Source organism: Danio aesculapii, chromosome 1 (genome assembly GCF_903798145.1).
Source record: "Danio aesculapii chromosome 1, fDanAes4.1, whole genome shotgun sequence".
Taxonomy (NCBI): Eukaryota; Metazoa; Chordata; class Actinopteri; order Cypriniformes; family Danionidae; genus Danio; species Danio aesculapii.
In genome coordinates, this window is record NC_079435.1 from 36,254,631 (window position 1) to 36,279,955 (window position 25,325).

General features: G+C 36.8%; 1 protein-coding gene across 4 annotated transcripts in view; it reads left to right on the forward strand.

The window, feature by feature from the left end:
* fbxw7 (F-box and WD repeat domain containing 7) overlaps positions 1 to 25,325 on the forward strand; it is a 276,839-nt gene that overhangs the window by 223,045 nt on the left and 28,469 nt on the right. For 2 of the 4 annotated variants that reach the window (XM_056459563.1, XM_056459572.1), the window contains 6 exons: positions 6,465 to 6,532; positions 12,161 to 12,290; positions 18,600 to 18,734; positions 22,247 to 22,370; positions 22,541 to 22,677; positions 24,183 to 24,296. In XM_056459563.1, coding sequence (XP_056315538.1) covers positions 6,465 to 6,532; positions 12,161 to 12,290; positions 18,600 to 18,734; positions 22,247 to 22,370; positions 22,541 to 22,677; positions 24,183 to 24,296 — 708 coding nt within the window. Of the gene's footprint in view, positions 1 to 1,847; positions 2,081 to 6,464; positions 6,533 to 12,160; positions 12,291 to 18,599; positions 18,735 to 22,246; positions 22,371 to 22,540; positions 22,681 to 24,182; positions 24,297 to 25,325 lie in introns of those variants that run through there. The other 2 variants (XM_056459581.1, XM_056459555.1) reach the window with 2 other exon arrangements.

Genomic DNA, 25,325 nt, shown 5'->3' on the forward strand with positions numbered 1-25,325 from the left:
ATCTCATTGTTAATATTAACATGAGCAGTAAAAAAATCTATTACAGAATCTTTTGCCAAATTACAACTTCTATACATTTACATTTTTGCTTGCTGTGGATTTTAGCATTTATTAATTTATTACTACAAGTTTAATTAATACTTGAACCGTTTCTAATAAAATAAATTAACATTTTAATTACGTTTTTTAAACAATTAATTTAATACTCATTTTCAACAGCTCTGTTTACCTGCGTAACCTTCTAGTTGTGGTTTTCCTCCACTGCACATTAAACATCACATCTTTTGGAGTTTAGTCTAGATAATATTTGAAATCTTTAAGTTAGATTTTTTTTTTCCTCAACAACTCTCTTGTCTGCCTGTGCTTGGGCGATCTTTAATCATCCAGTCAGCACACAAAACCACCCCGAGTGCCAAATACCACCTGCTCAGTCTGACGGAAACAACAAGAGGCAGAGCTAGTAATCATCTTCTGCGTTTTAGAGGCGGGCTCAGGACCGGCATCAAGTGTAAAACATGCACCACCCAGTTTCGGTTGATTTTAATCTCATGCTCTTCCACTTTCGTCCTCTGACTGCATGCACAGCATTGTTGACTGAGCTGCATCATACACTTCAACTGCAGAAATCCTGTCATCTGATCCCTGTACATCATCTTAAGAGCCAGCAATTCATTTCGGTCCATATTTGCGTTCTTATTAACGTAATAAGATTTATTACAGAGCTGTATGGAATACTTGATACTGATGTGTCAGTCATGGAGTGCAGAGGTCAAATATTTCGAGTATATAAACGGTTGTTCAGGGCAGAGTTGTGTAACTCACCTGCTCACTTGGGAAATTGGTTTCCTCCTCAGCTTTTTCCGTCTCTGTCTAGTAAATGAATTATAGCTCAAATCAATTTTTCATGGCCATTTATTTAGGCTGCCATGTAATAAGCAGGATAATGTACTGTCAGCAAGTCATCACCACAAAATAAACACAAAATTGATCAGGGCTCTGATGCAAAAGCCGTGAATGAGGATTATAACTCTGCAGTCTTTTGGTCTTTAACTTGATTTCATTACTTCTATTTAGTATTGCGAGATTTCATGTAGGTTTATTACAGCATTTTTAATGGGATTATATTAATATTTCACAATAAACAACTTTTAAAGTGCACTGTATACTTGTGGATTATACTAAATGCTAGATGTAAATGGGTTGTTAGACCTAAAGGTTAGTTGAGCATGCATTAGATTGGAGAACATGGCTTTGTAATGTTTCTCAACTGACCAATGAAGACACGTTTATGCCAAGACGACAGACTATCTTTTAAAAAATATTATTTCACTTATTTTTTTCCCTCTCAATTAGATTTTAAGCTTGCCCCTTAATGAAGGAATCTTATAATTATAATTCAAAGAATCCAAAAAAAGAGCCACATATTGATAGCTGTTTTAACATTGAATTGCTTCGTTACAGTTAGGAAATGGTTTAATAACAAGCAAGAAAAGTTTATGGGCCAATGACATCACCACATCTATAGGCCTATAGTATGTATTATAGCATAATGTAAATGTTTAAAGAGCTTTCTCATTTTTCAGAAGCTAATTTAAAGGTCTATATATAATATAATATAATATAATATAATATAATATATTAAAGCCATCAAAAAAACCTTAGAGTAAATAAATATTTTGTGTTAGGTTTCAGGAAGAGGGCAGTCTCTCTCTCTCTCTCTCTCTCTCTCTCTCTCGCTCTCGCTCTCGCTCTCTCTCTCTCTCTCTCTCGCTCTCTCTCTCTCTCTCTCTCTCTCTCTCTCCTCCCTCCCGTCTCTCTCCTTCTGTTGGCTCAGTCAGTCCGCTCAGAGGACGGTCAATGAGACAGACGGGCGGGTCGTTGGAATCTTCCTTTCGGCTTCAAATGCATCCGTCCGTGGATGAGTATGTCCCTGTCGGATCTATCCAGGATTAATAGAGCCGTTATCGCGCAGATATATTACCATAAATTCTTCATCGACTCTCAGTGAATCGCAGCCGGGATTACCGTCATCACCATCACCATGGGTTTCTACGGCACTTTAAAGATGATCTTCTATAAAGTGAGTAAACGCTGTTGATCGTGTTCGGATGCACTGCGGCTTTTCTATCGATACCGCCATTCTCTCGGGGGGCTCGGTTTCATAGCCTACCACCGCTGACGCGACGCGACAGCAACGCTGCCGTTATAAATCAAAGGAGCGGCGTAAACTGCAAGCGCGTGATGTCGAGTCGTACAGCGAGATGTGTGATATTCAAATACCACGCGCGCGCTTGCAATGCACGCAACTCCGGTGATTAGAACAGCTGCGTTCGGGTTTGTCGCGTCGCGCTCTGACCGCGCGCACACGGCTAGGTCGGTGCTCGTCTTTAAGGGTGCGTCGGTGAAATATGCGACTCTTCTTACGGCCACTGCGGAAAAATCTCCAGCTGACATAGAGAATCGCCATACGCAATATTCATTCACAGCATACTTTTGAGTCTCCTTCACAGCAGCCTCGTATGTAGAAATGGATGTGATGCGCTTGATTATGGGGTGGGTTGACGAACATAGGCTCCATCAGTATTTCTCCACCATCTGCCCATCCTAACACACACACTGCACCTGCGCTCTCTACATATACATGTCTATTCATCATCTATCTATCAGCAATGAAGACTGACTTGTATATCTGATTTAGTTAGTCTATAATAGGCTTAACTGCTTTTTTTTTTTATCAGTGATTGACTGTTGTTTGATTCAGTTCAAATGACTACGATGCTATCATATTTGATACACATCTTCCTGCACCATTCAGAGCAAACCTGTTGGTAATATTAATTTCTGCTTTGCGGTGTTGTATGCTGATGCACAGCAGAAATCTTTCCTTTATTTCAGTATTGTTAGTATAAACGTATATAATCAAGATTATCCATTGAGGATGCAGTATATGTCAGGGTTTTTTGAAGTGGTTTGAGTCGTGTCTGTGTGGTACAAAATGGGCTTCTACGCTGCCTGTTGAAGGGTGTGTATCCTCCACTGCTGGCGGCATCAGACCACCCGACAGTGATTGGGTCACTGTGTCATTGCATTTGACGGAGGAAACCGAGCCACATCTGGGCGCAAAGCGCACACTTTTCCCGTTCTTAATTTGTGTGAAGTGGGTGTTTTAAATCGGAGGGCTTATCAGAAGCTGGCAGTCGCTGCAGTTTTCAGGGTGTCCTCTGATCAGAACAACATTGAATGAACTGCAGTGACGTTGACGGATGCTCCCGGCAATCTCGCTAATTGTTTGGTTGTAAAAAGCAAGCCTCATTAAGGATGTTTGATGTCCTTAGATGGACAAGATGTGAAAATAGATCCCACATCTTTCATGATACACAATTTTTTCTGATCTTACTTTCTCTCCCATCACTTTTAAGTGTTTATTTGAGAAGCACACCTCACTTTTTTAGTCAAATGCTAGATCTTTAGATAAACTTGCATTCTTGACCATTACAAGTCATTATTAAAGCATATAGCAAGTTTATTCATTCATAAATCACAGGGTTTATTTACTAAACCAGGTTATTTGCCAAGACTGGACCGGTTTCCATGAACACAAGCATTCCTGTTAACCACAAACCAAGCCATTTTTGCTCTGTGGTGACAGACACTGAGAATGATTACACAGTGACTCATCTAAAATCAGATGGCTCTTGCTGTGAACCCTAGAGAGAAGCGACAGTCTAATCCACTCACTCAAATGAATGTATAACTAAGCAAATGAATGCTTAGTTTGTTCACACTTTTTTGTGTTAAGTGCATTTTACCAAGTGTGCTAGACAGGTTTAGGTATTAGTAGTGATTAGCAAATGTGGCATTCCCTGCTTGTTTTGTTACACATTCTTAAGGAGTAACCTGAGAGAGTTTTAACACTCTTGATTACACACAGGCTCTTTTGCAGGTAAATGTATACGGTTTCATACATCTTCAGGGTCATAGCATCTTTTTATTTATATTCATTTATGCATTTTTACATACAAAAGCTACAGTACCTGCCCTATCAGTTTGCCTACATTTGTGGTGAGATCACTAGCTGGGGAAATCAGCTGTGGGTGTGTTTACAAATATTCTAACACAAAGCTGTTCTGTTAAACAAAGATGGTTGACTTGAAAGGTGTTAAACTGAATGGGACCGTGTTCTGAGAATTGATTAGTTAATTTCTAATTTAGTTTAAAAATAAAAAAAATAAAAAATTAGATCTTAAATTTTGGTCTGAATATTGCATCTTGTCAACGTTTTAGCAGTCCTCCGACTCACAGCATGTATTCTCCTCAGAAATGATCATCAGACACACCCATCAGTTCCACCTCACTCAAGTGTAGCAAACAGCTGCTTCATCTGACATTTGATCAATTGCTGCAAATGTGATTTATGTGGGTGTTTTGACCAGTTTTTGTGTGAATATCAATACCAGTAAATGTCAGTTCCACTGTATACTGAAGTTCTAAATTAGCCACAAAAAATATCCAAACCATCTTAAATAGTCATCCTAATGGAGTGAAATGTTAACTGGGATGATAACTAGGACTGCATTTATATTACAGTTGGCTGTAGTTTGTAAATTATTTTTATGCTATGAAAATAGATGTTTGTTTATATAATATAAAATGGTAGGTGTCACACAATTGTGTAATAGTATAAAAAAAGTGAAGAATCAGTTTGTCGTTGTAACAAACTGTAATTAATAGTAATATGTCTATTATGCTCATATTTAAATATAATTTTTGATAAAAGTATGTTAATAATTTTAAAATTGCTAAAATAACATAAAATTTCGGTTTTTGGTTTTAAATAAACACATTTTACATCAATTTGGTGGCAGAGCTAAAATGATTCTAATGCGATAATGTAGTGCGTAAGAAGCATTTCGTTTATATTTATCAACATAATGTATAAAGCTATTAACTGTGAGTTAGGGTAAGGCAATACAAGTCGTTTTTAGAGTATAAATTACATTATACCACTTGAGAGTCCTCATAAACCACAAAAACCAGTGTCTGTATTGCTAAGCGAGACCCTTTTCTATAACTTCGTAATTTTTAGTTTGATGTAGTATCAAAACATGCTGAATGTTGCTCAAGTCCTCATAAACCACAAAAACCAGTGTCTGTGTATTGCTAAGTGAGACACGTCTCTATAACTTTGTAATTTTTAGTTTGACGTAGTATCAAAACATGCTGAATGTTGCTCAAGTCCTCATAAACCACAAAAACCAGTGTCTGTGTATTGCTAAGTGAGACACGTCTCTATAACTTTGTAATTTTTTGTTTGACGTAGTATCAAAACATGCTGAATGTTGCTCAAGTCCTCATAAACCACAAAAACCAGTGTCTGTGTATTGCTAAGTGAGACACGTCTCTATAACTTTGTAATTTTTTGTTTGACGTAGTATCAAAACATGCTGAATGTTGCTCAAGTCCTCAAAAACCATAAACCAGTGTCTGTGGATTGCTAGGTGTGACCCTTTCCTATATTAAAGTTTTTGTTTAATGCAGCATCAAAACATGCTGAATGTTGCTTAAGACTTTTCCCAGCCGTTATTTACCAGTGCAGCAGTACACGACTCCATATGCTTATTTCAGCAGTTAAAACCTTTACTCATCACTCTTAATTTCTGCTCACATCCTTGATGACTCACGAACCCTTGGCAAGGCACAGTGATTCATAACTGTCACCGAGTGAGTCTATCACTGAGCTCCTCCTGAAAGTGAACTGCAGCCTTCCACCCTCCTAAAATAGTTTTATTCAAATGTGCTTTAGGATCTCATTGTGTTGAGGACACTGAACCCCTTGTTTTTCCTCAGAGTAGATGCTCCGTAGCCAGGCACCAACTATGCTGCAAAACCAGGATCATTTCAGCATGGGTGGGGTGGAGGGGTGGGTGACATAGAAAGAGACAGTGAAGCATAGCATTGCTCTTTTTTTTTTCTCTCTCTCTTTATGCCCATATAAATTTAGGCTGTTGTGAAAGCACAGTGCCTGTCACGCCCTCACAGATGTGTGTTTGTGTGCTTGTGCCCCCTTTTCCAACTCCTGTGAGGAATGTGTGTGTGTATCCGGTACACCTCTTTGAAGCCTCACATGACAAGCGTTAGCATCAGCTGTCAGACTTTATCTTTTCTGTGGCATGTCACTATAAAGTGGACATGACCTTCCTTTTTTCTGGCCTACATTTGGTGGTGAGAGATCTAGCACAATGCCCAGCACAGTCAAACTCACTTGGTAACCTCTTGGCATAGAAAAGAACACAGGTGGATCAGGAGAATGTTTTAAACGGCTTGAGGAATGTTTTAAGAATTCTTTTTGACAATGCATTCTTTCATTATCATTATGTAGTTTTGGGTGGGTGTTTATGTTGTCGTTATTGTCTCGCACTCTATAAACCCAAACTAACCTTCATCTTTATTTCACTTTGTTGCAGATGAAGAGAAAGTTGGACCATGGCCCAGAGGTTCGATCTTTCACTACAGGAAAAAAGCCCTGTCCAAGGTAAAACTGCTGCCTGCCACTTTATTTGAAACTGAAGAAAAGCTTTGGGGTCATTTAAGCCAGTGTTTCTCAACCACGTTTCTGGGGGACCACCAACACTGCATGTTTTGGATGTCTCCTTTGTCTATCACACCCATTACATGTCTTTCAGTCTCTGCTAATGAGCTGATAATCTGAGTCCGATGTGTTTGGTTAAGTAGACATGGAAAAATGTGCAGAGCCTCTTGGAACGTGGTTGAGAAACACTGATTTAATCAACTCCACAAAATAGTACAGGGCTCAAAATTAACCTTTTTTTCTTGGTAGCACCGGTGCTCCTAACTTCAAAAATGTAAACACTGTTACCTGAAAACTCCAATCCATCGGCTTTACAGTGAATGCTTTAGTAGCGGACTTTAACTACTGGAAGTCTTTTATCCACTCTTCGAAAAGTGTAAATGTTGGATTGACATTCATTACATGATCACTAATCAGATGTGCCATTATTTGTAACTTTAAGTGGTTTCTAAAACTAAATCTGTCAGTTTTGTTTTCCTTCTCTCGTATCTAGACGTTTACATTTTCACGGCTGTAGCTCAGTCATCGGAACTGAGTGATTGACAGCTGATATTAACCAATCCATTCGAGTTCTGTTCTAGCACAGTGGGCCAATAAGAAGTGATTGAAGGCGGGACAAGCATTGCGGGCTTTGTTTACTGCAGCAAGTTGACATGTCAACTGTTTTAAATCATGCGTCATGAGTGCGTCAAATCATGAGTGCTGCATTTGGCGTTTTTAAGTGCAAAGATGCATAATTCGTGAATGCCTCCTAAATCTGCTCATGCGGTAAACATTTTGCTGTGAAAACTGATTGCACATCAACAATTTTCTGCACTCGCACAAATATATTTGGATGTTGCATAGATAAAATTTCGGGTGCAAATGCGACAAAAACGGTGGCAATTTCGAGCCCTGTAGTAAATAATTGTTAATCAGAGTTCTTTCTCAATTAACCCTCTCTAATGTGTGTGTATATACACACATGCACATATTAACCATGTATATTGTTATGTAATGTATACACACACTTTTATTCAAACTTTTTATTATTAAACCATTCAATTGATTTGTGTGAAAGATAAAAAAAAAAAAAAAAAAAAGTGATGTTACCAGGCCTTGACATTAACTTTTTTATCATCAGCCATGGTGGCTATTAGTTTTCCAACGTTACTAGCCACTCGCCATTTTCACTAGCTACAATTTGGGAAATATATTTTGTATGCTTAAATTTGACTTTGGATATTCAAAATTACTTTGTTTAAATTGTATCATGTCCACATTTAACTTTTTTGTGTGTTTTGTGTAACCTTGCGCAATGAGCATGAGCAAATGGTTGTTATAGTGTCGCATTGCAATTAGTTTTATTTCACATGACTTTTTAGGCACAATACTAAGGATTTACCTTTTTTCGTCTGGCCACACCAAACTAATTATTTCCTTGGCACAAATTTTAAATATTGTCTCAAAACAAGCTAAGTATATAAATAATATTTTATTCAAAAAAATTTTTTTTTAAAACAATTGACATTTAAAAAAAAAAAAAAAAAAAAAAAAAAGGATTCTTATGGATCTAAAACTATGTACAGTAGTCTGTCCAGGCTAAAGGTTCCAGATCGTAAGTTAACCATAGATAAATGGAGAGTTAATCTCCTATTAAAGTAATGGTTTTGTAAATTAAACCATAAACAAAAATAACTGGAAGTAAAAAAAAGCAGATGAAAAACATTCTGTGTACGTTAATGAAAGGATAACTTAAAGCACATGGTTATCTGTTCAAAGAATGGTTAAAGCGAAAGCGGCAACCGCTGCTGCTTACAAAGAAACTCTAGCTCTTGAAAGTCACAGGACTGTGGGTGCACGAGCATCACATTTTTTTCTGGTCAAAGAGAACTAATTGCACCAGTTGGGTTTCCAGGCACAGTTGCTTCATGCAAGGAAACGAGAGCGCGAAAGCTTTTAGAACACTCGCGCCCACCGCATATCACATCAACAGTGCGCACGACAATAAAGCCCTCAGTGAGTGAGGATTGGCTGACTCAACCATGTGTGTGATCGTCCTTTCATTCATTATTCGCCTGATTTCTTTCGTGCAAACAGTTATTTTTGAGAGTCGTGCTGCTTTTCGATTCTAAGATCAAATTTGCTCACATATTAACAAACGGTCATAAACTGTAATTGTAATCTTTAGTAACGAGCCGGCACTAGCAATTTAAAAAAAAAAAATTTAACCAGCCAAAGTGGCTAGTAAGTGTGGGTGTCTAAAGCCCTGCTCACACTGAGATTTCAGCCACAATTTTGTCATCTGATGCAAATTTATGAAATCCTAAAAGATTGCTGTTACCCTAGGCTAAAATCTTTGATCGTTGGTTTGACATGTTCACTGACGGCCGCTTTGCCCGTTGTGATCAGATTTTTCCCCCGATGAGGTTCTGGCAGTGTCAGAAAATTTCACACACTTTCCTGCAGTGTGACAACAGCTGCATTGACCGTCAATCCAAGAACCAATAGGATCTCCGAATTTGATAACGCAATCCATGCGACAAATCAAATGACTGCAGGGAAATGTTAAAACTGTTTTTTTTTCTTCTTGGTTTTATTATTGAGACACGCCATGTACAAAACATACAGATTGTTTACGTTTGCTGTGAAAAATCATTTTAGAACACAGGATAGTGAAAGTGTCACTGGTGGATGACGTCACACACCACAGGGGTTTCTTACGTGTTTGGCACGTCTTCATTGTCGTTCAGTCTAACTTTCTGACAGCTGATCTTAGTGTGACATGGGAGCCATGTTCATGCAGTCTGACATGCTACAATCCTTCAGGATTATAAAAAAAATTGCACAGTGTGAGCCGGCCTAAACCCACCACAGCTAAAATCTACCCACATTTGGAGGTTTGGCGGGTGTTAATGTCAAGCCCTGAATGTTACAAAAGATCTGCATTACATGCTTTCAATAGTCTATTCATGGATCATGTACTACTTGAAAAAGCATATAAAAGTTTCCATAAAAGCAAACTACACAAGCTTTTCTTTATTAATGTATTCATTGAAGAAACATTTCCTGTGCACCAAGAAGAAAATGACAATTTCTGAAGGATCATGTGTGACATTTTTAAATGGAAAATAGTCTTTATTGTATTACAGGGTATCTGTTTGCCAGGTTTCAATTCATATGTTTCATGCAGATTTTAAGATAGCAATCAAAAATCCTGGATGGATATAGATAACTAAAATAGGATGTATTGGAAACAGATTTACAACATGAAATCTTTGTGCATCAAAAATGTCTTATGGATTTGCCTGAATTTTAAGCAATGTTTTCAGATGTTTGCTTACAATAACCTCCTACTGTCTGACACGCTGTCGCTCCCAGACTTAAGGAATCTGCCCTTGAGCACTAAAGAACATGGTGTTCATTTTCCCCACGCTTTAAACCACAAGTATTGAATCAAAAAAAAGGCTTTAGTGGTTTCCACAATTTTGCTCAAGTTGATCATTGGGCTCTTTTGACCACAGAGTATTGAAATGAAGCTTTATTTGTGATTTATTTTTGTTTTTGTGTTCTAAATTTGCAATTTATTTTGAAGCATAGCTATATTTGCACTCCAAATTGTGGTCTTGAATAAATATAATCAAGCTGCCTTTACACTGCAAAAATACCTGGAACTTGCTACTTTTGCAGGTACTTCTATAACCATCAGCAATTGCAGATCTAGTTTTTATTTTATTTTTTATTTGTTTGGTGCCAGTTAATGGTTCACAAATAACACTGTCACTCAACTTAAATGTCGACATTCAAATGGTTCCATGGTCTGCAATCCCAACCTCAAGTCCTCTCTGACAAGCATTCATGCCTTATTGTCAGAAAGCTGGTGTGTCTTGTGGTTCTTACTGTACCAGTAGAACAGAATTCAACCAACCAGGCAGCAGTTGTGTGTTGGGTAATTGATGCATCTCGGTCTCAAATCCCATTAAATATGAATCCATTTTGTAGAAGACTTCACTGCCAGGTAGCCTCTTCTCTTTCCTCCCTCATCCTCATCTGTTCATTTCTACACTAGCGAAATCTATTCCTAGTTAAGTAGAGTGCAGGAAAGGAGTGCTGAATCGTCTTTTTGGTGTTAGTTTGGGACCCCAGAGACACACGCATAGAGTAAGGACTGCTGACATGGGACAACTCTGTGTCCCTTTCTCACCACAAGTGGGAATGTGCTTCTCTTCTTAATAGTTTGCATACATACTGTTTTGAATATATTTTGACTCTATATTATAATGATAAAAAAGGGAATAAGGGGTTCCCATGAGAGCTGCATGATTAATCATTTAAAGATCGCCATCTTAATTCAAACAACCACACCATTTAATGCCTCTGACAATGAATCTGCTCTGCCTTTGACAAATGGATATTCATATGTCCATTTGACCCAGTTGTCATGTTATGAAAACTGTCCTTTTAGCTGCATAGTATTGCTATTTATGTGTTACAAAAATCAAAGTTATCACAGTTGTAGTGGCATAATGGTTTATAGTTGGGATATGAACACTGATGTTGCTGAAAATATGGTAAATTAACTTTTGAAAGTAAAAAGGTGCAAATGACTTGTTGGTAAAAATGACTATTTGACAATGAATCATTGTTTTCAAGAGATTCATGTAAATTCATTCATTTTGTAATGAAATAAGTCACAGATATGTATACATGGCTGACACCTCGATCATCTGCCATCTGCCATCTTTGAACATCAACATTTTGTCCTTCTGTCCTTCCCAGAAAGTTTTCTGTCCGCTTGTTAAGGCGTGACGTATAAAATACTGTTTGAATTGAGAAAATCTTTGTTTATGACTACTTTTTAGTCATATCACACATTAAAGTAAATTTTATATAAAATCATGTCGTACACTACGGTCTCTGCACTTGCGGCATCTCAGAAATCAATATTTCAACAATTTATATAATATTTTCCTTTTCTTTAATTTAACAACTCAACAAAAAATTATTACAATCTTGGAATTAAAAATTAATTTGATTGTCTATTTAAAATTATTGGAGTGTCCAAACAAAGTGTGTCTCTCAGTTTAATTGTCAGGGTCTAGTTTCCGTGAAGATAAACATCAAAATTAATGGTTTGGAGCAGGTGGTTGAGTGAAACCATGCTGTCTGATTGAGTTCTGAGGCTGAGGTAAATGGTCATGTTGTGTCTAATGTTGGACCACAACAGCGGCACAAGTGGACTGTAGTGTACATCTGGCACAGATTCAGTCCACGCTCACCGCTTTGGTTTTGGCTGTAATTCTCAAACTATTGTTTTGAAATAAAGCCTCCAATTTTCATATCCACAGTACATGCATTGAGCCATTTTGTTTAGAAATGGCCTATAAAATAGGGGCTTGCTCTGGCCTTTTCATATTCTTAAATTACCAAAATACAGATGTCTCCTGTCAGCGACTTGTTATAAATTCTTCACCAGAATAGTTTTGTTACACATGCTTTCATTGAATGAGTTTTAAAGCATGTTTTTTCTCTTTCTGCTCAGTCTAACTATTTTTCAATTTTTTTTTCTACCCCCTGCCCCCCCAAACACAGTCCCACAGGACAGCAATACCCAGCAACATTTGGAGACCTGCGAGCGGTCAATGGGCAGATTCCGCAGAGACGACGGATTACATCCATCCAGCCTCCCACAGGCCTCCAAGAGTGGCTCCGCACCTTTCAGGTAAGCTCAGCCAATCAGTTTCATTGAGTTTATGCAAGACATTACAGACGGAGATAAACTAGTATCACTGCAAGTGTATAATGCAAAGTAGTGGTCAGGGCTTATTGTTAGTTATTTTTTATTTTTATTATTATCATTAACAGGGATGTGATTTGTATTTATTTGATTTTTTTTCTGTATAAGTACAGATTTCTGTATTTTCAGAGCTCAAAAATAATTTATAATTGTAATTGTAATTTGCGTAAATCCGAAGGGTTTTTTTTTTTTTTTTTTGAAGGGGTGTCTTCATCGTCATCAAAGCAGACGACCTGCTTCATTCCGGACGTCTGTCGGGGATGTAATTGTCGACCTACCTAGGCTGCTGTGTACATAACATAATGATATTGTTTAGTCCTATAATGTGATGAAGCCGCTGACAATATGCAAGATTATGAAATCGCTTTGAATGCGGGTGTGGCTGTTCACACTTTCTGCGTTCAGATTTGCATATCACGCCCACATGCGCTCATTGTACATTATAAATACAGCTGCAGGACACACATTTGTTATTTTTCTCTGCAAGTCATCTGTCCTTGTGTCTTCATTAATTCAGTGCTAAAGCCTAGCACCTCAAATTTAATACCTGAAAGTTTAGATGATAGTGATAGTTTATAAAAATATATTTTATAATTAATTAAAGCTAGGCTATTGAAAACAGGCACTACGCCGAAGGAAAGTGAAAGTGATAAACTCTTGCTAACGATGTATGTTTATTTTTTTCAATGTGGAATGTTTAAGGATATTAGGCTACTCAATTCAACTGGACTTGATAATTGTTGAGTAGTAGTTAATTTATCACATGGAATAAAGAGTCGACTTAATTACAGGGAAAGTACAAGACACAAGAGAACTAACCGAATTAGTGGTGCCATCTATCGGCACTATGTGGATCTGTCCCGACATTGAGGCCCAAAGTATAAACCTTTCAAATATTACTTGGGTCACTATTAAACTGCTAAACATTTAAACTGATTAAACAAAAGGTAAAATTTAAATTGTGTGGCCAATAACAAATGTTTATATAAAGAATATAATTTATTTATTCTTTTTAGAATTTTATATTTATTTATTTTAATTATTGTTATTATTATTATTATTATTATTATTATTATTATTATTATTATTATATTTGTTTTTAAGTTTGAAGATCTTGTCCTCCTTTTTTTGTCCTCGGCTGACCACATCCCTGCATTAACAATTTTGATCCACTTACAATTGTCACTTAATGCAATTTCAATCATAGATGACCATACATCGTCTCTTTTACTGCAGCTTTAAATAATCCAGACTTCATCATCAGACTCTAGAGATTTAGTTTTTTGTTTTCTTATAAGCAGCAGCACGTTCTGTCTGATTTCTGTTGTTTTGTTTTGGCCATGCGTGTACTATTTAGTTCTCCCATTTTAATTTGGAGCTAAATTAAAGCAGCAGGATATTTGGGGTTTAATTGAGAATTTGTTCTAATGAATTAATTTTCTCAATTAAATTTAACAAATTTGAAATGAGGGAATAAATTGAGCTTCCAAAGTTTTTTTTTTTTGCTTTGAAAATAAATTAAAATAAAGTAACAGCTTAGTATAGAGTGACCAAAGTTTAAAGCAAATGACAAAATTAGATTAATGTTGTCTAAATTTATGATAAGTTGTGTTAAATTGCTATTCTCAGTTTGTGGCTACACTATCTAGCTGTATAGACTATGATGTCACCTTGTAGGCCAATCGGCTGCTAGCATATAAAACTGGTTGCCTCAATAAAATCCCCATAGTATTTTACCATAGGATTTTCGAAGATTGCAAATAATAAGCTCTGTGTTTAAACACAGTTCATTACATTTACAAGTTTTGTCCAACCAGATAGTCCTCACATGAAAATACAGCTTTTAGCACTTATGGAGCTTACATGCAAACGCAAGTACTGAAAAGCTAACATTAGGCTATAAACGGACTTCAGTGCCTTCGGGGCATTTGTCTGTGACATCAGCACCACCCTGCTAATGACAACTTTTCAAGCTTAATTTTAGAAATATGGTCTATGACAAAGATTTACTCTCTCAATTTATTATATTATAATCCACGCTATATATAAACATAATATGTTATATTATATTTTATATATAATATAATATAGCATTATATATTATAAACACATACGAATACGCAAAAACACATCTGTATATAGACCTATGTACCTTTTGGAAAGTTTTTACATGGGAAATAAATTTCCTTTGCTTTATGGTTGTTGTAAAAGTTTTAAAACATGTTCTGTTTGTTTTACAAATGTGTCTAGATAGTATTATAACACACAATTAAACAAGTGTATCGTGCACGTGCATACGTCCCCCTTGCCTTTAGTGATGGGGTGTAATTGACAGGTCTATCAAATGCTTGCAAGTTCCATCATGGATGGAGAACAACATTCAGTGTGCTTTTGTCACGAAGTACAGCAAAAATGCAGCCACATATGCTATAAATTGAGGAGTGTAAATATTGCAGTTATGATAGTAAAATGTGTTCAAATGAAGAAAAAAACGACGAAAAATCAATTAATCATGTTAAAATGACAGTTAATATTTATGTATTTTTACGAATTATTCACATGTTTGCATTACTGAGAGCACGTAAGAGACAGGCTGCACTTGATCCTCGTTATATCGTTTCATTAAAATAAATGATCAACAAAATAATCTGTCATAATGGTCTCCACAAATGAAGGCATTATCTACAAACAATATGAATTCCCAATTAGAAAAATAATAAACTATAAAATACTGTTTATCAAAATACCTAAATAGCAGAAATGTCCAATATAAGCGAGCTGCGTTCCAGACCAGTTCAGCTCGAGCTACTTGATAGCAACCGTCTTTTTAATGAAGCTTAACCGATTAAAATTTTTTAAAAAATCAAGAGTTGGATGTAACTGATGTGTATTATGTCGTAGACTAAAACATGAAAGTATCTTTAGTTTGTGGAAGCTACGAACCTTATTTAAGCTATTTAACCGAAATCCCATTTAAAGCAAAAAAAAAAAAAAAAAAAACCTTTGGTACACTTTGGGATGAGGGAACCGGAACTGCTAAAATGCTAACTTGCTTTTGGGTTTTTCTATACAAATTGACGTCATAGTTCCTACACTCTATTCCTAACTAAATTAAAATGAGTGAATGTATCAGTGCAACATGGCCACAACTGAAGAAGCAACTGATGGAATTGGCAGGAAATTACTTTTGCTTTTAAGGCATGGATTACGTGCTGGTACAAAGATCTGGCAGAGTCTAAACTAACTATTTAAGCATGTACAATTGTAATGACGTAAGATTGCAGCAATTTGAATCGTCATATCTGTCACACTAGAAAAACAATTCAAGCCTCGACAGAAAAGCGAGGATCCACCTCAGTTGGTGTTTGCTCTGCCTTACGGATAATTACAGGCTTGATCAGTCCTCAGGCTTAACGAAGCTGCTCTGGCATGAAATAGCAGATACCTGTGTTGACTGAAAGGATGAAGAAGCTTTCGCCTAATGCTGAAAGTTTCGCCCAAGATGTGTTCTGGCTTCTTTCGAATTAACTTCGAGACTCATACTAGATTTCCCTTTCCACACAAAATCCTTTAATAAAATTGCACGGGGGTTGTGGACATAATCCTTCATGACGTCAAAGGCGAGTCGTTAGATGCTGTCTTAAGATAGAATCAATAGTAATGTGTTCCTTCCTGTCGATCGTGCCAGTGCCGTAATTTCAGAATTTGCTTGTTTTCTCTGTCGGTGCTTAATGAGTTGTTTGTTTCTGTTCTGAGTTTATTGTAAGGCTTATTTCTGGAGGTGCAAATGACACCCCGCTTCCCTGTGAGTCAGCAGCTCTGGGCTCCAGTATCGCTTACGTGATTCACATTAAATGTCTCATTTCTGCATTCTACAGTGGAAGCCTGTGGTGATGGATCTTAGTGGCAGTTCTGTGTGCTCAGGGTTGAAGTCAGCCACTAGAATTGCAACCTTGTCATTTTTTTAGTAAGCTCAAAGTTGAGACAGTCATGGAAAGCCTGGCAGGGGATTCAAATTTGTGATTTTGGAAAAGTCAGTTCTAAAGTTATAAAAATGTGTGGAGGTATTTTGATGTGGACAAACAAAAATATATATTAATTGTTGATCACATGGTTTTTCAGAAATAATGCTGTTCTGCTAATATTACCATGAAACATTACTAAAATTATTGTAGCTGCTTGTTCAAACTACTTACAGGTTTCAACGCTAAGGATTGTTTCTTCTGGTCTGATTGGGCCAGTGTTTTCGATATTTTTGTTATTTTTATTTTTTTTTATTTATTTTTTTTTTTACTCCCCAATTTTTTCACTTAACTACCCCCCTCCCCCCTTTAAAAAAAAGAAAAGTTAATTCCTTGGCCACACATTTTAAATAATGTGTCAAATGTGTGTGAAACTAGAAATAAAATATTTTTAAAATGTTAATAAATGTATGAGCAAAATTCAAAATGTTATGCAAACAAATTATAGCAGTATAGACCATTTTGAGGGATGTAAACAAAAACAATGGTCCCAACGTATTTGCTGTTACATTTTTAATTTCTATAGCTTCCGAGAATCCAAAATACGTCACATATTGATAAAGTTATGCTAGCTGTTTTAACATTAAGTTATGATTGAATTGCCTCTTGTAACTGTTATGAAAGTTTGATTATAAGCAGGAAATGTTCATGGGCCAATGACATTGAACACCTTAAAATGGTCTATTGAAAATGTGCAGGTATTTTATTGCAAAACAAAAGGTGGCTAACCTTCTAAACCGATGGCAAACTGAAGTGCAGAACATCACTTCATTTTTTCAGATGTTTTCAAGACGTTAGAAGCAGCCGTTTTCTTTTAGCCTTATAATTTGATGTTGCCGTCATGTTGCTGTCTCTCTCTACTGGTTATACGGAAAAAAATAACATGCTCACAACATCCAATCAGATAAGAGAAACCGAAATGCAATATAGTGTTTACCACATCACAGAGAAGGTAGCAGTTAAAGGCTTAAAAGCACAATCTGTTTCTCGATTTAAAAAAAGAATAAATATTTGCATGTAATTGACAAATAGTCGCTGGCAAATTAAATTTCAGTGACGAGGCAGCAATCCGTTGACCAGATCGGGTCAGTAAAGGTCCTGTCTACATTGCTTGCTTGTGTCAGGCAGTCCTTATTGTTGAGCCCTGACTTATTTAAAATAAACTGAATCAACATATTTTCAGGGTTTTTTTGCTTCCTCTTAAATTTGTAAAATATAAAAAGAAAAAACTATTAAGTTAACTTAATCGATTTCTGTTGGGATAGCATGAAAGAATTGTGTGGAAATGATCATTGTTGAAACTTCTGGTTCTTAATATTTTTATGGAAAATCCTGCATTTTTGGATCAGTAGAAAGTTCAAAACAACAGCAATTATTTGTGTTTTATATTTTATATATAATGTTACATATTTTTTATAGCATTGTAAAGGGACTTTGTCATTTTTGATAGTGTCTCTGTTGCTGAATTAATGTTAATTAAAAAGAAAACTGAACCCAAATGTTTGAACAGCTTGAACATAAATGTTCGAAAATGTATTATTATAAATAATAATAATAATAATAAATAATAATAATAATTCGTCTATCATTTTTGCTATTCATAGATTTTTTTTGTCTAAAATAGCCTGCATCTTCAACTAAATTTTTTAGTTTTAGTTTGTTCATTTAAAAATCCACACATTTTAATCTGATTTAGCGCACCTGTTTAATGGTGTCTGACGAGTTTGCACTTTTAAAAATAGCAGTTATGGTTGCATAAACACATATAGACATAAACCAGCCTGTGACAACAAATCTGAGTTTCCCAGCTGAAGCGTTTCAGTAGTAAATTACTGGTGCTTTACCTCCCCATAGTCCTCTTTTGTGCATCCCTCTTCCATCATAAACATCCCTGAGCAATCTTCCTCCCTCATTTGATGCGCTTCAGAGCGGAATGACTTTGGCTCAATCTCTGTGGTGTAGCACGTCCTCACTGCGAGCGAATTAAACTCTGAACACCGTGAGAGCAGCCAAACGTTTTGATTGAACTATATGAAATTGACCGCAGATTAATATAGGGAAAACAAACTCTGGGAAGTTCCCTACTTGACTCGCCAGCGCTGTCGTGGTTAAGTTCATATCTGAAATAACTTGCTCAGGAAATGGTTTGCTGCATTGCTTGTTAATTAAAAGATGTTGTTGGTGTAAAATGATGTACTGTTGTGTGTTTCAGAGCTGGAGTGGCCCAGAGAAGCTGCTTGCGCTGGATGAGTTGATCGACAGCTGTGAGCCCACGCAGGTCAAACACATGATGCAGGTGATCGAACCGCAGTTTCAGAGAGATTTCATCTCACTGCTACCCCGAGAGGTAAATAGAACCCTAAAATCTCTTGCATAAAACAATAAATACATTTTGACTGCTTGCTAAAAATACTTGTTTAAAATGAGTGGAAACTGCACAATTCATGTTTATTTTTTGTTCAATCCACTTAAATTTGTAAAAAATAAATAAATATATAAGTATAAATAAGTTAAATTAATAGTTTTGTCGTGACAACATGAAGGAATTATGTTTGTGTAACTGGATTGTGAATATGTGGTTTCCAGCATGTTTTATGTGGGTTTTTGGTTGCTTTGATAGTGGTAATAGGGAAAAATGATTAACCATAAAATGAATCTTAAGTGTTTTAAGTTAATTGAAAGTCTTATTGGAGTTTTATCTCCATTTAGTTTGAAGATTTAGAAGAATATCAAGTAAAGTTTTGTTTTACTACCTTGCAGAATGGTAGCACTAATGCTTTAGGAGTTGGCAGTTTTATTCAAAACTTTATTGTTTGTTTACTGTGCTAATGCTAGTTCTGAGATCAGTCTCAGTCAACAGTAAGCACCGTTAAAGCAGTTAAGTTGGCTCTAAATAACACAATTTTGGTTGTCCAAATGAAATGATTGAGATTTAATTGGCTCAACAAGAGTTAGCTGTGTTCCAGGTGAGAGTAATCCACATAATTATTAGCCATAACTGTGCTAATGCTAGTTCTGAGATCAGTCTTAAGCTGCGGTCACACTTGACTTTTCCTCCCATAGACTTCCATTCAAACGCACGCGAATGTGTCAGACCGGAAACGCAGGGTCATGCGTCAAGTTTCGCATGTTGCTGCAGTGCAAAGTTCAAGCTTGGTGAACTCTGACCTGCGAAATTGCATCACTTGACTGCATGAGACCAATCGAGGATCAAAACACAACCCCTCTGGGCAGAGTTTAAAACATGGAGCAATCGCTTGCTTTTTTAATGTCTAATAAGCTTGTTTAATCCCGCCCATTTTCGCAGCGCCGCACAGCAGAATTTCGCACACACAGCCCGGTGTGACCGTAGCTTTAGTCAACAGTAAGCATCGTTAAAGCAGTTTAGTATGAACTACAATAAAGCTGCGGTCACACGAGTTTGAGCATGTGAAATTTTGTAGTATGGCACTGTGAAAAGGGGCAGGATCCAACAAGATGATAAGGCATTTAAAAAAAGCGAGCGATTGGTCCATGTTTTAATTTCTGTTCAGAGATTGGTCTCACGCAGTCAAGTGATGCGATTTCGCAGATCAGCGTTCACCAAGCTTGAACTTTGCAACACAACAAACTGCGAAACTTGTCGCACGAGCTTGAGTTTCTAGTCTGATGCATTCGCAAGCATAAGAAGGAAAGTCTATGAGGAGAAAAATGCAGTGTGACCGCAGCATCAGCAGTAAGCATCGTAAAGCAGTATGAACTGCAATAACACAATGTTGGTTGTTCAAATGAAGTGATTGAGGTTTAATTGGCTCAACAAGAGTTAGCTGTGTTTCAGATGAAAGTAATCACAAGGTATTTCAAATGAAAGTGATTTGACATCATTGATTCAGAATTAAATTTGCTCTTCAGTTCCATTTGCCTAAAATATGATGGAAAAGCACAATTCAAAATGAGTGGAAATGTATCATAATTAAATAAATTACACTAATTTATGTTGAGTGCATATTTATTCGCAATGCCTGAGGGTCATTGTCTTTCAAAGTTTTGAGGCTACTATTCTAACAAACTTTGGTTTTGAAATGGTAAATATTTCACCCTCAAAAGATTAATTCAAAATGCATTATGTGCAATAAGGTGCAGTCAGTGGTCTGCTTCTGGAAGCAAAAATTCCATTCCTTGATTTTAAAGAGGAATAGATTTTAATAGTAATTTATATACTGTTTAACTCATACCTTATCTAAAAGTTTAGGCTTTCAATGAATTATATATGCTTTTGATGATGCTATCAGCTTTTATGGCTGTTCACCAAATTGGAATGGACAGGCTGGTCTGTGAACAGTTGCCCACTGTATGTGTTTGCTGCTATATTTATACTCATGTTTGAGTACTTGCATCTGCAATAGACTCCAGCAGATGATTTTTGTTAAAACTAATGCTATAGTAGCAGACATGTTAGATAATACAACAATCAAGATCACCATAAAAATGATTTTCTTCTTTTTTTTATGCCTTAAACTTGTGATAAGCAATGCTTAATAAGGTTGTTGTTCTGAATGAGCTTCCCTCATCAAAAAGGTGTATATGACACCCAACAAGCTGTCATGGTATTTATTATTTTTTTTAAACTGGTAGTTTGTATGAAATTCAAAAAATCTAATTTAAACATGTTGAAAAATCAGCTCGTTCCCTCATTGACATTTTGGTATGTGGGCAATTTTCCTGTACAAATTCAATAAACACCTTATGAATACTTTTCCTAATGCGTAAGTGAGTTTAAATAGCCGAGTAGTAAACTATAGCGGTTCATGGATTGAAATTCCCAAAATCCTGATGTGTTTGCAGATCATTTAATTTCCTTTATTTTTAACAGACTTCCACTTCATTGCTCTAATATTTCACAGACCTCTTAAAGCAAAGCAAGTGCTGGAGTTCCAATGACAGACATGTCCTCTGTTACACCTCTTACAACTAAAGATCTTACAACTCTGAGCTTCTCCACACGAATACAGAGATGAAACCACCCCTCCCCCACATTTTCCTTCTCTCTTTTCTTTAATAGCAGCCCTCTTCCTTTCATCCTCTCTTCTCTCCGTCGCTGTTTCAGCTTGCAGTTCTTGTCCTCCTTCACCTGTCATGTGTTGTTTATGTTCAGTGTCGGTGCAGTAGTATGCAGGGTGTGTCTGTCTGCCTGATCGAGGCAGATTGTGGAAAAAGCTCCTTCAGGCTAATACTGTACGCATTGTGGAATCTCAGACTGCAACCTTTATGATAGATTGCGTAAGATTTGGTGGAACTGTTTGGACATGCTTTGTCTTCACAGAGGTCTTTGCAGAGTGGAAGCACACTTGAAAATGTGAGAACAAGGGGGAACAATGTGTACTTCATCACTTGACTGATGTCATCAGGTGTTTAAATATGATTAATTATGCTAGGAGCTTCCCATAGTTATTTATTGAATATCTGAGCAACATACTTTGTGTGAATGTAAATGCTAGTGAGATAAATTTGTGGGAAAATTCCACAGGTTTTCCTTTATTTTTGAACTGAACAAGCTGTATTTATTGCCCTAACCCAACCTTATCCCTAAACCCATTACTCACAGGAAACTCTGAAACTCATTCTATTTGATATTTAGCTTCATAAGCTTTTGAAAAATGAGAACGTCACCCTCTGCTTCTAATGCCTGTGTCATAACTAGTCATTATACAAATTTGTGTCCTGATATGTCACAAAATAACACGCACATACTGTACACGCACATCCATACATACATTTTTGGAATAGAGAACATTGTATAAAATAAAGAGGTTCTCCATCAGTCTCACCCTCTTCTGATGTTCCTGATGTCGGACTCTTTCTGTCTCTGTTTTGTTGTAGTTGGCTTTGCACGTGTTGTCATTTCTGGAGCCAAAGGATCTGCTTCAGGCAGCTCAGACGTGTCGTTACTGGCGTATTCTAGCAGAGGACAACCTGCTCTGGAAGGAAAAATGCAAAGAAGAAGGTAATATATATATTTTTTTACCTCCCCCATAAACTCTTTGACTTTTGAAATGTATCGCTTAACCACAACACAAATATATTAAATAGTTCCCTGACTTATTTCTTGTAGGCCAAGTGGAATTATGCATTGAATCATTAGTGTCACCAACATAAACCCCATCTCTGTTGCAGGTATTGATGAGCCCTTGCACATAAAGAGAAGGAAGGTCATCAAGCCGGGGTTCACACACAGTCCTTGGAAGAGTGCCTACATCAGACAACACAGAATAGACACCAACTGGAGGAGAGGAGACCTCAAGTCACCTAAGGTAGTAGTCTTCATCACTTTTGGTTTACACCTCTACTTGACACGCATTCTACTTCATACATCTTATGTAGACTTGATTCATGTGTTAATAACATCACATTTAATGAGATTCCTTGCGTTTATGTCCAGTCTGATGACCACTGGGACAGTGACAAGTGTAATTCAATACTTTGGAGAAGTGTCCCGGAAATATGTCATAATAAATACATTATAATGTAATATTGTTTAATTTATTAATAGGACCATAGACCACAAAACCAGTCATTAGTGTCTCTTTTTCGTTTGAGGTAATAGAACAGTCACTTTATGTAGAAACTCATGTTAAGGCTGGGAAAAATGCAATCTCGATAATTATTTTCCACATTGAAGGATAACGATATATATTTCGATATAAGTTGTTAATGCTTCCATTTGAGTCCTTTAATTGGCATAACATTTTCAGACGATACATTTTTGGTTGCTGAAAAATCGGTACGTCTCTAATATCAACACACTTTTAGATTCCTGTTGTTGCTGTTGTTTAGGTCCTGGCTCTCTGTGGTCTTTAAAAATCCCACCACAATTCTCGTAAAGATTAGGGGTGTAACCCTGGTGTCCTGGCCAAATTCCCTCCATTTACCCTTACCCATCATGGCTTCCTAATCATCCCCATTCACTGAATTGGCTCTGTCAATGTCTCTCCACTCCACCGTTATCTTTTGGCTGCCGTCGCATCACTGGTGGTGGTGTGGAGAGATGCCCCCCACCCCCCATGATTGTCAAGCGCTTTGGCTCTATGGCCATACATGATAAATGCACTATATAAATACACTTTACATTACATTCTTTAAAAAAATGATCCTCGAGTTTTGAACAGATACAGAGATACATGGTACCTGCTTTCATTTCTTTGCTTCACTGTAACGGAAGGCAATCTATTAAATCACTTTAATCACTTGGATGTCTAATTTTGAATTCCTTTAGAGAGACACTCATCAGCCTGTCACCTGGGGCTCAGACCTGGAACAGATATTAGTGCTAATGTTTAAGAAAACGCCTGCACCAGCCTGTAAAGAGCTGCTAAGAAATCATCTTAAAGGTGCAGTGTGTGTCAGAAATATGAATTTGATGTTATTAGCTGCACCAGACATGCAGAAACAGTTGCTTACTTTAGTATTTCCCAACACCGTTCCTGAAGAGAAACCAGCTGTTTTACTTTTCTCCTCCCATATCTTCCTGTGCTGACTCATTCATTTCAGGTGTTGGAGTCTCTACTGAAGAACTGACGAGTTAATCAGATGTGTTTCATTAGCAGGAGTTTGAAATTGTTTATTATTTGTGTGACTGTAGCAGCAAGGTTGCAAAGCACTTGTTTGTTACTATGGTGATCAGGTGGACCTGTCACAGTTTCAATTGCCACATCAGCAGTTTGACGTCATTCTCTCACACATCGCTGAAATACTGGCATTCTGCTCAAATTGTAATTAATCATCTTTTTTTCCCTCCTGTGCCATCTTCCATTTCCAGGTGTTGAAAGGCCATGACGACCATGTCATCACCTGCCTCCAGTTCTGTGGAAACCGCATAGTGAGCGGCTCAGACGACAACACGCTCAAAGTGTGGTCTGCTGTTACTGGGAAGGTGTGTTTCCTTTCATTATTTTGAAATAGAGTTCAATTATTCCAAGTCTGCAAAATATTAATAAAAATTATCAAATAAACATTTACATTTTCTAAAATTACACGCATGCAATTTTTACATGCATTTGCTTTAAGGACACTAATTAAAGAAGATGTTTTATATTGTAATGAGACAACACACAATACATAGAGATGCACCAGTGTGTGTTTTGTAATTTTAATAACAAGTGTTACTGTGCGTTCACACCGAATGTGGCGAGAGCGTCAAAGTAACTGGAAGTCAATAATTTTCAATGTGAGCCGGCGACAATAAGATTCGAGGAGGGACGTGGCGCATCTTCACCAGTGTGAAGTCAGCTTTATTGTAATGAGCTATGACGGATAAAGTGTAGATCAGATACGCGGCCGACCGGAAGTGCGATTATGCTCATCAGTATAGCAGCGTTTTTTCATGACACTGTATAACAATAATTAATATTTTTCATACTACTGTGACGGTTGGGTTTAGGGTTAGAGTCGGGGTGGATGTTAAAAAATACAATTTATTGGGTAATTTAATTGATTGCATATATAATACTCTGTACAACCAGGGTGCGAATTACAGGAGGGTTTGGGGGGATTGACGGGACATCTGAAGGACGTCAAAACAAGATGTGTGGGGGGTGTCAGGCCTTTGTAACTGAAAAAAGTACACTCCGATCTGTATTTTAAATAATAATGTTAATAAATAAAATAATAGACATCAATTTGACCACCCCTATAACGGTTCATAGCATAGTGAATGCATAATCATGCCAATCTGTCCATGTGAGAAAAAGTCATTAAACAGTATGAAACTGGCAGATTTAGAGCACAAGGCGTGGAGAAAACCATGTTTTCTCATAAAATAGGTGTTTGTTTCTACATGTTGCCTAAAAGTAATGTCAAGTTAGATGCATTGTTTGTCCTAAAATAAGCCGAAATGGCTAATCAGGTCAGAATACACCAAATAGCCTATCCCACAAAACAGTGAAAATGTAAATATATTTTA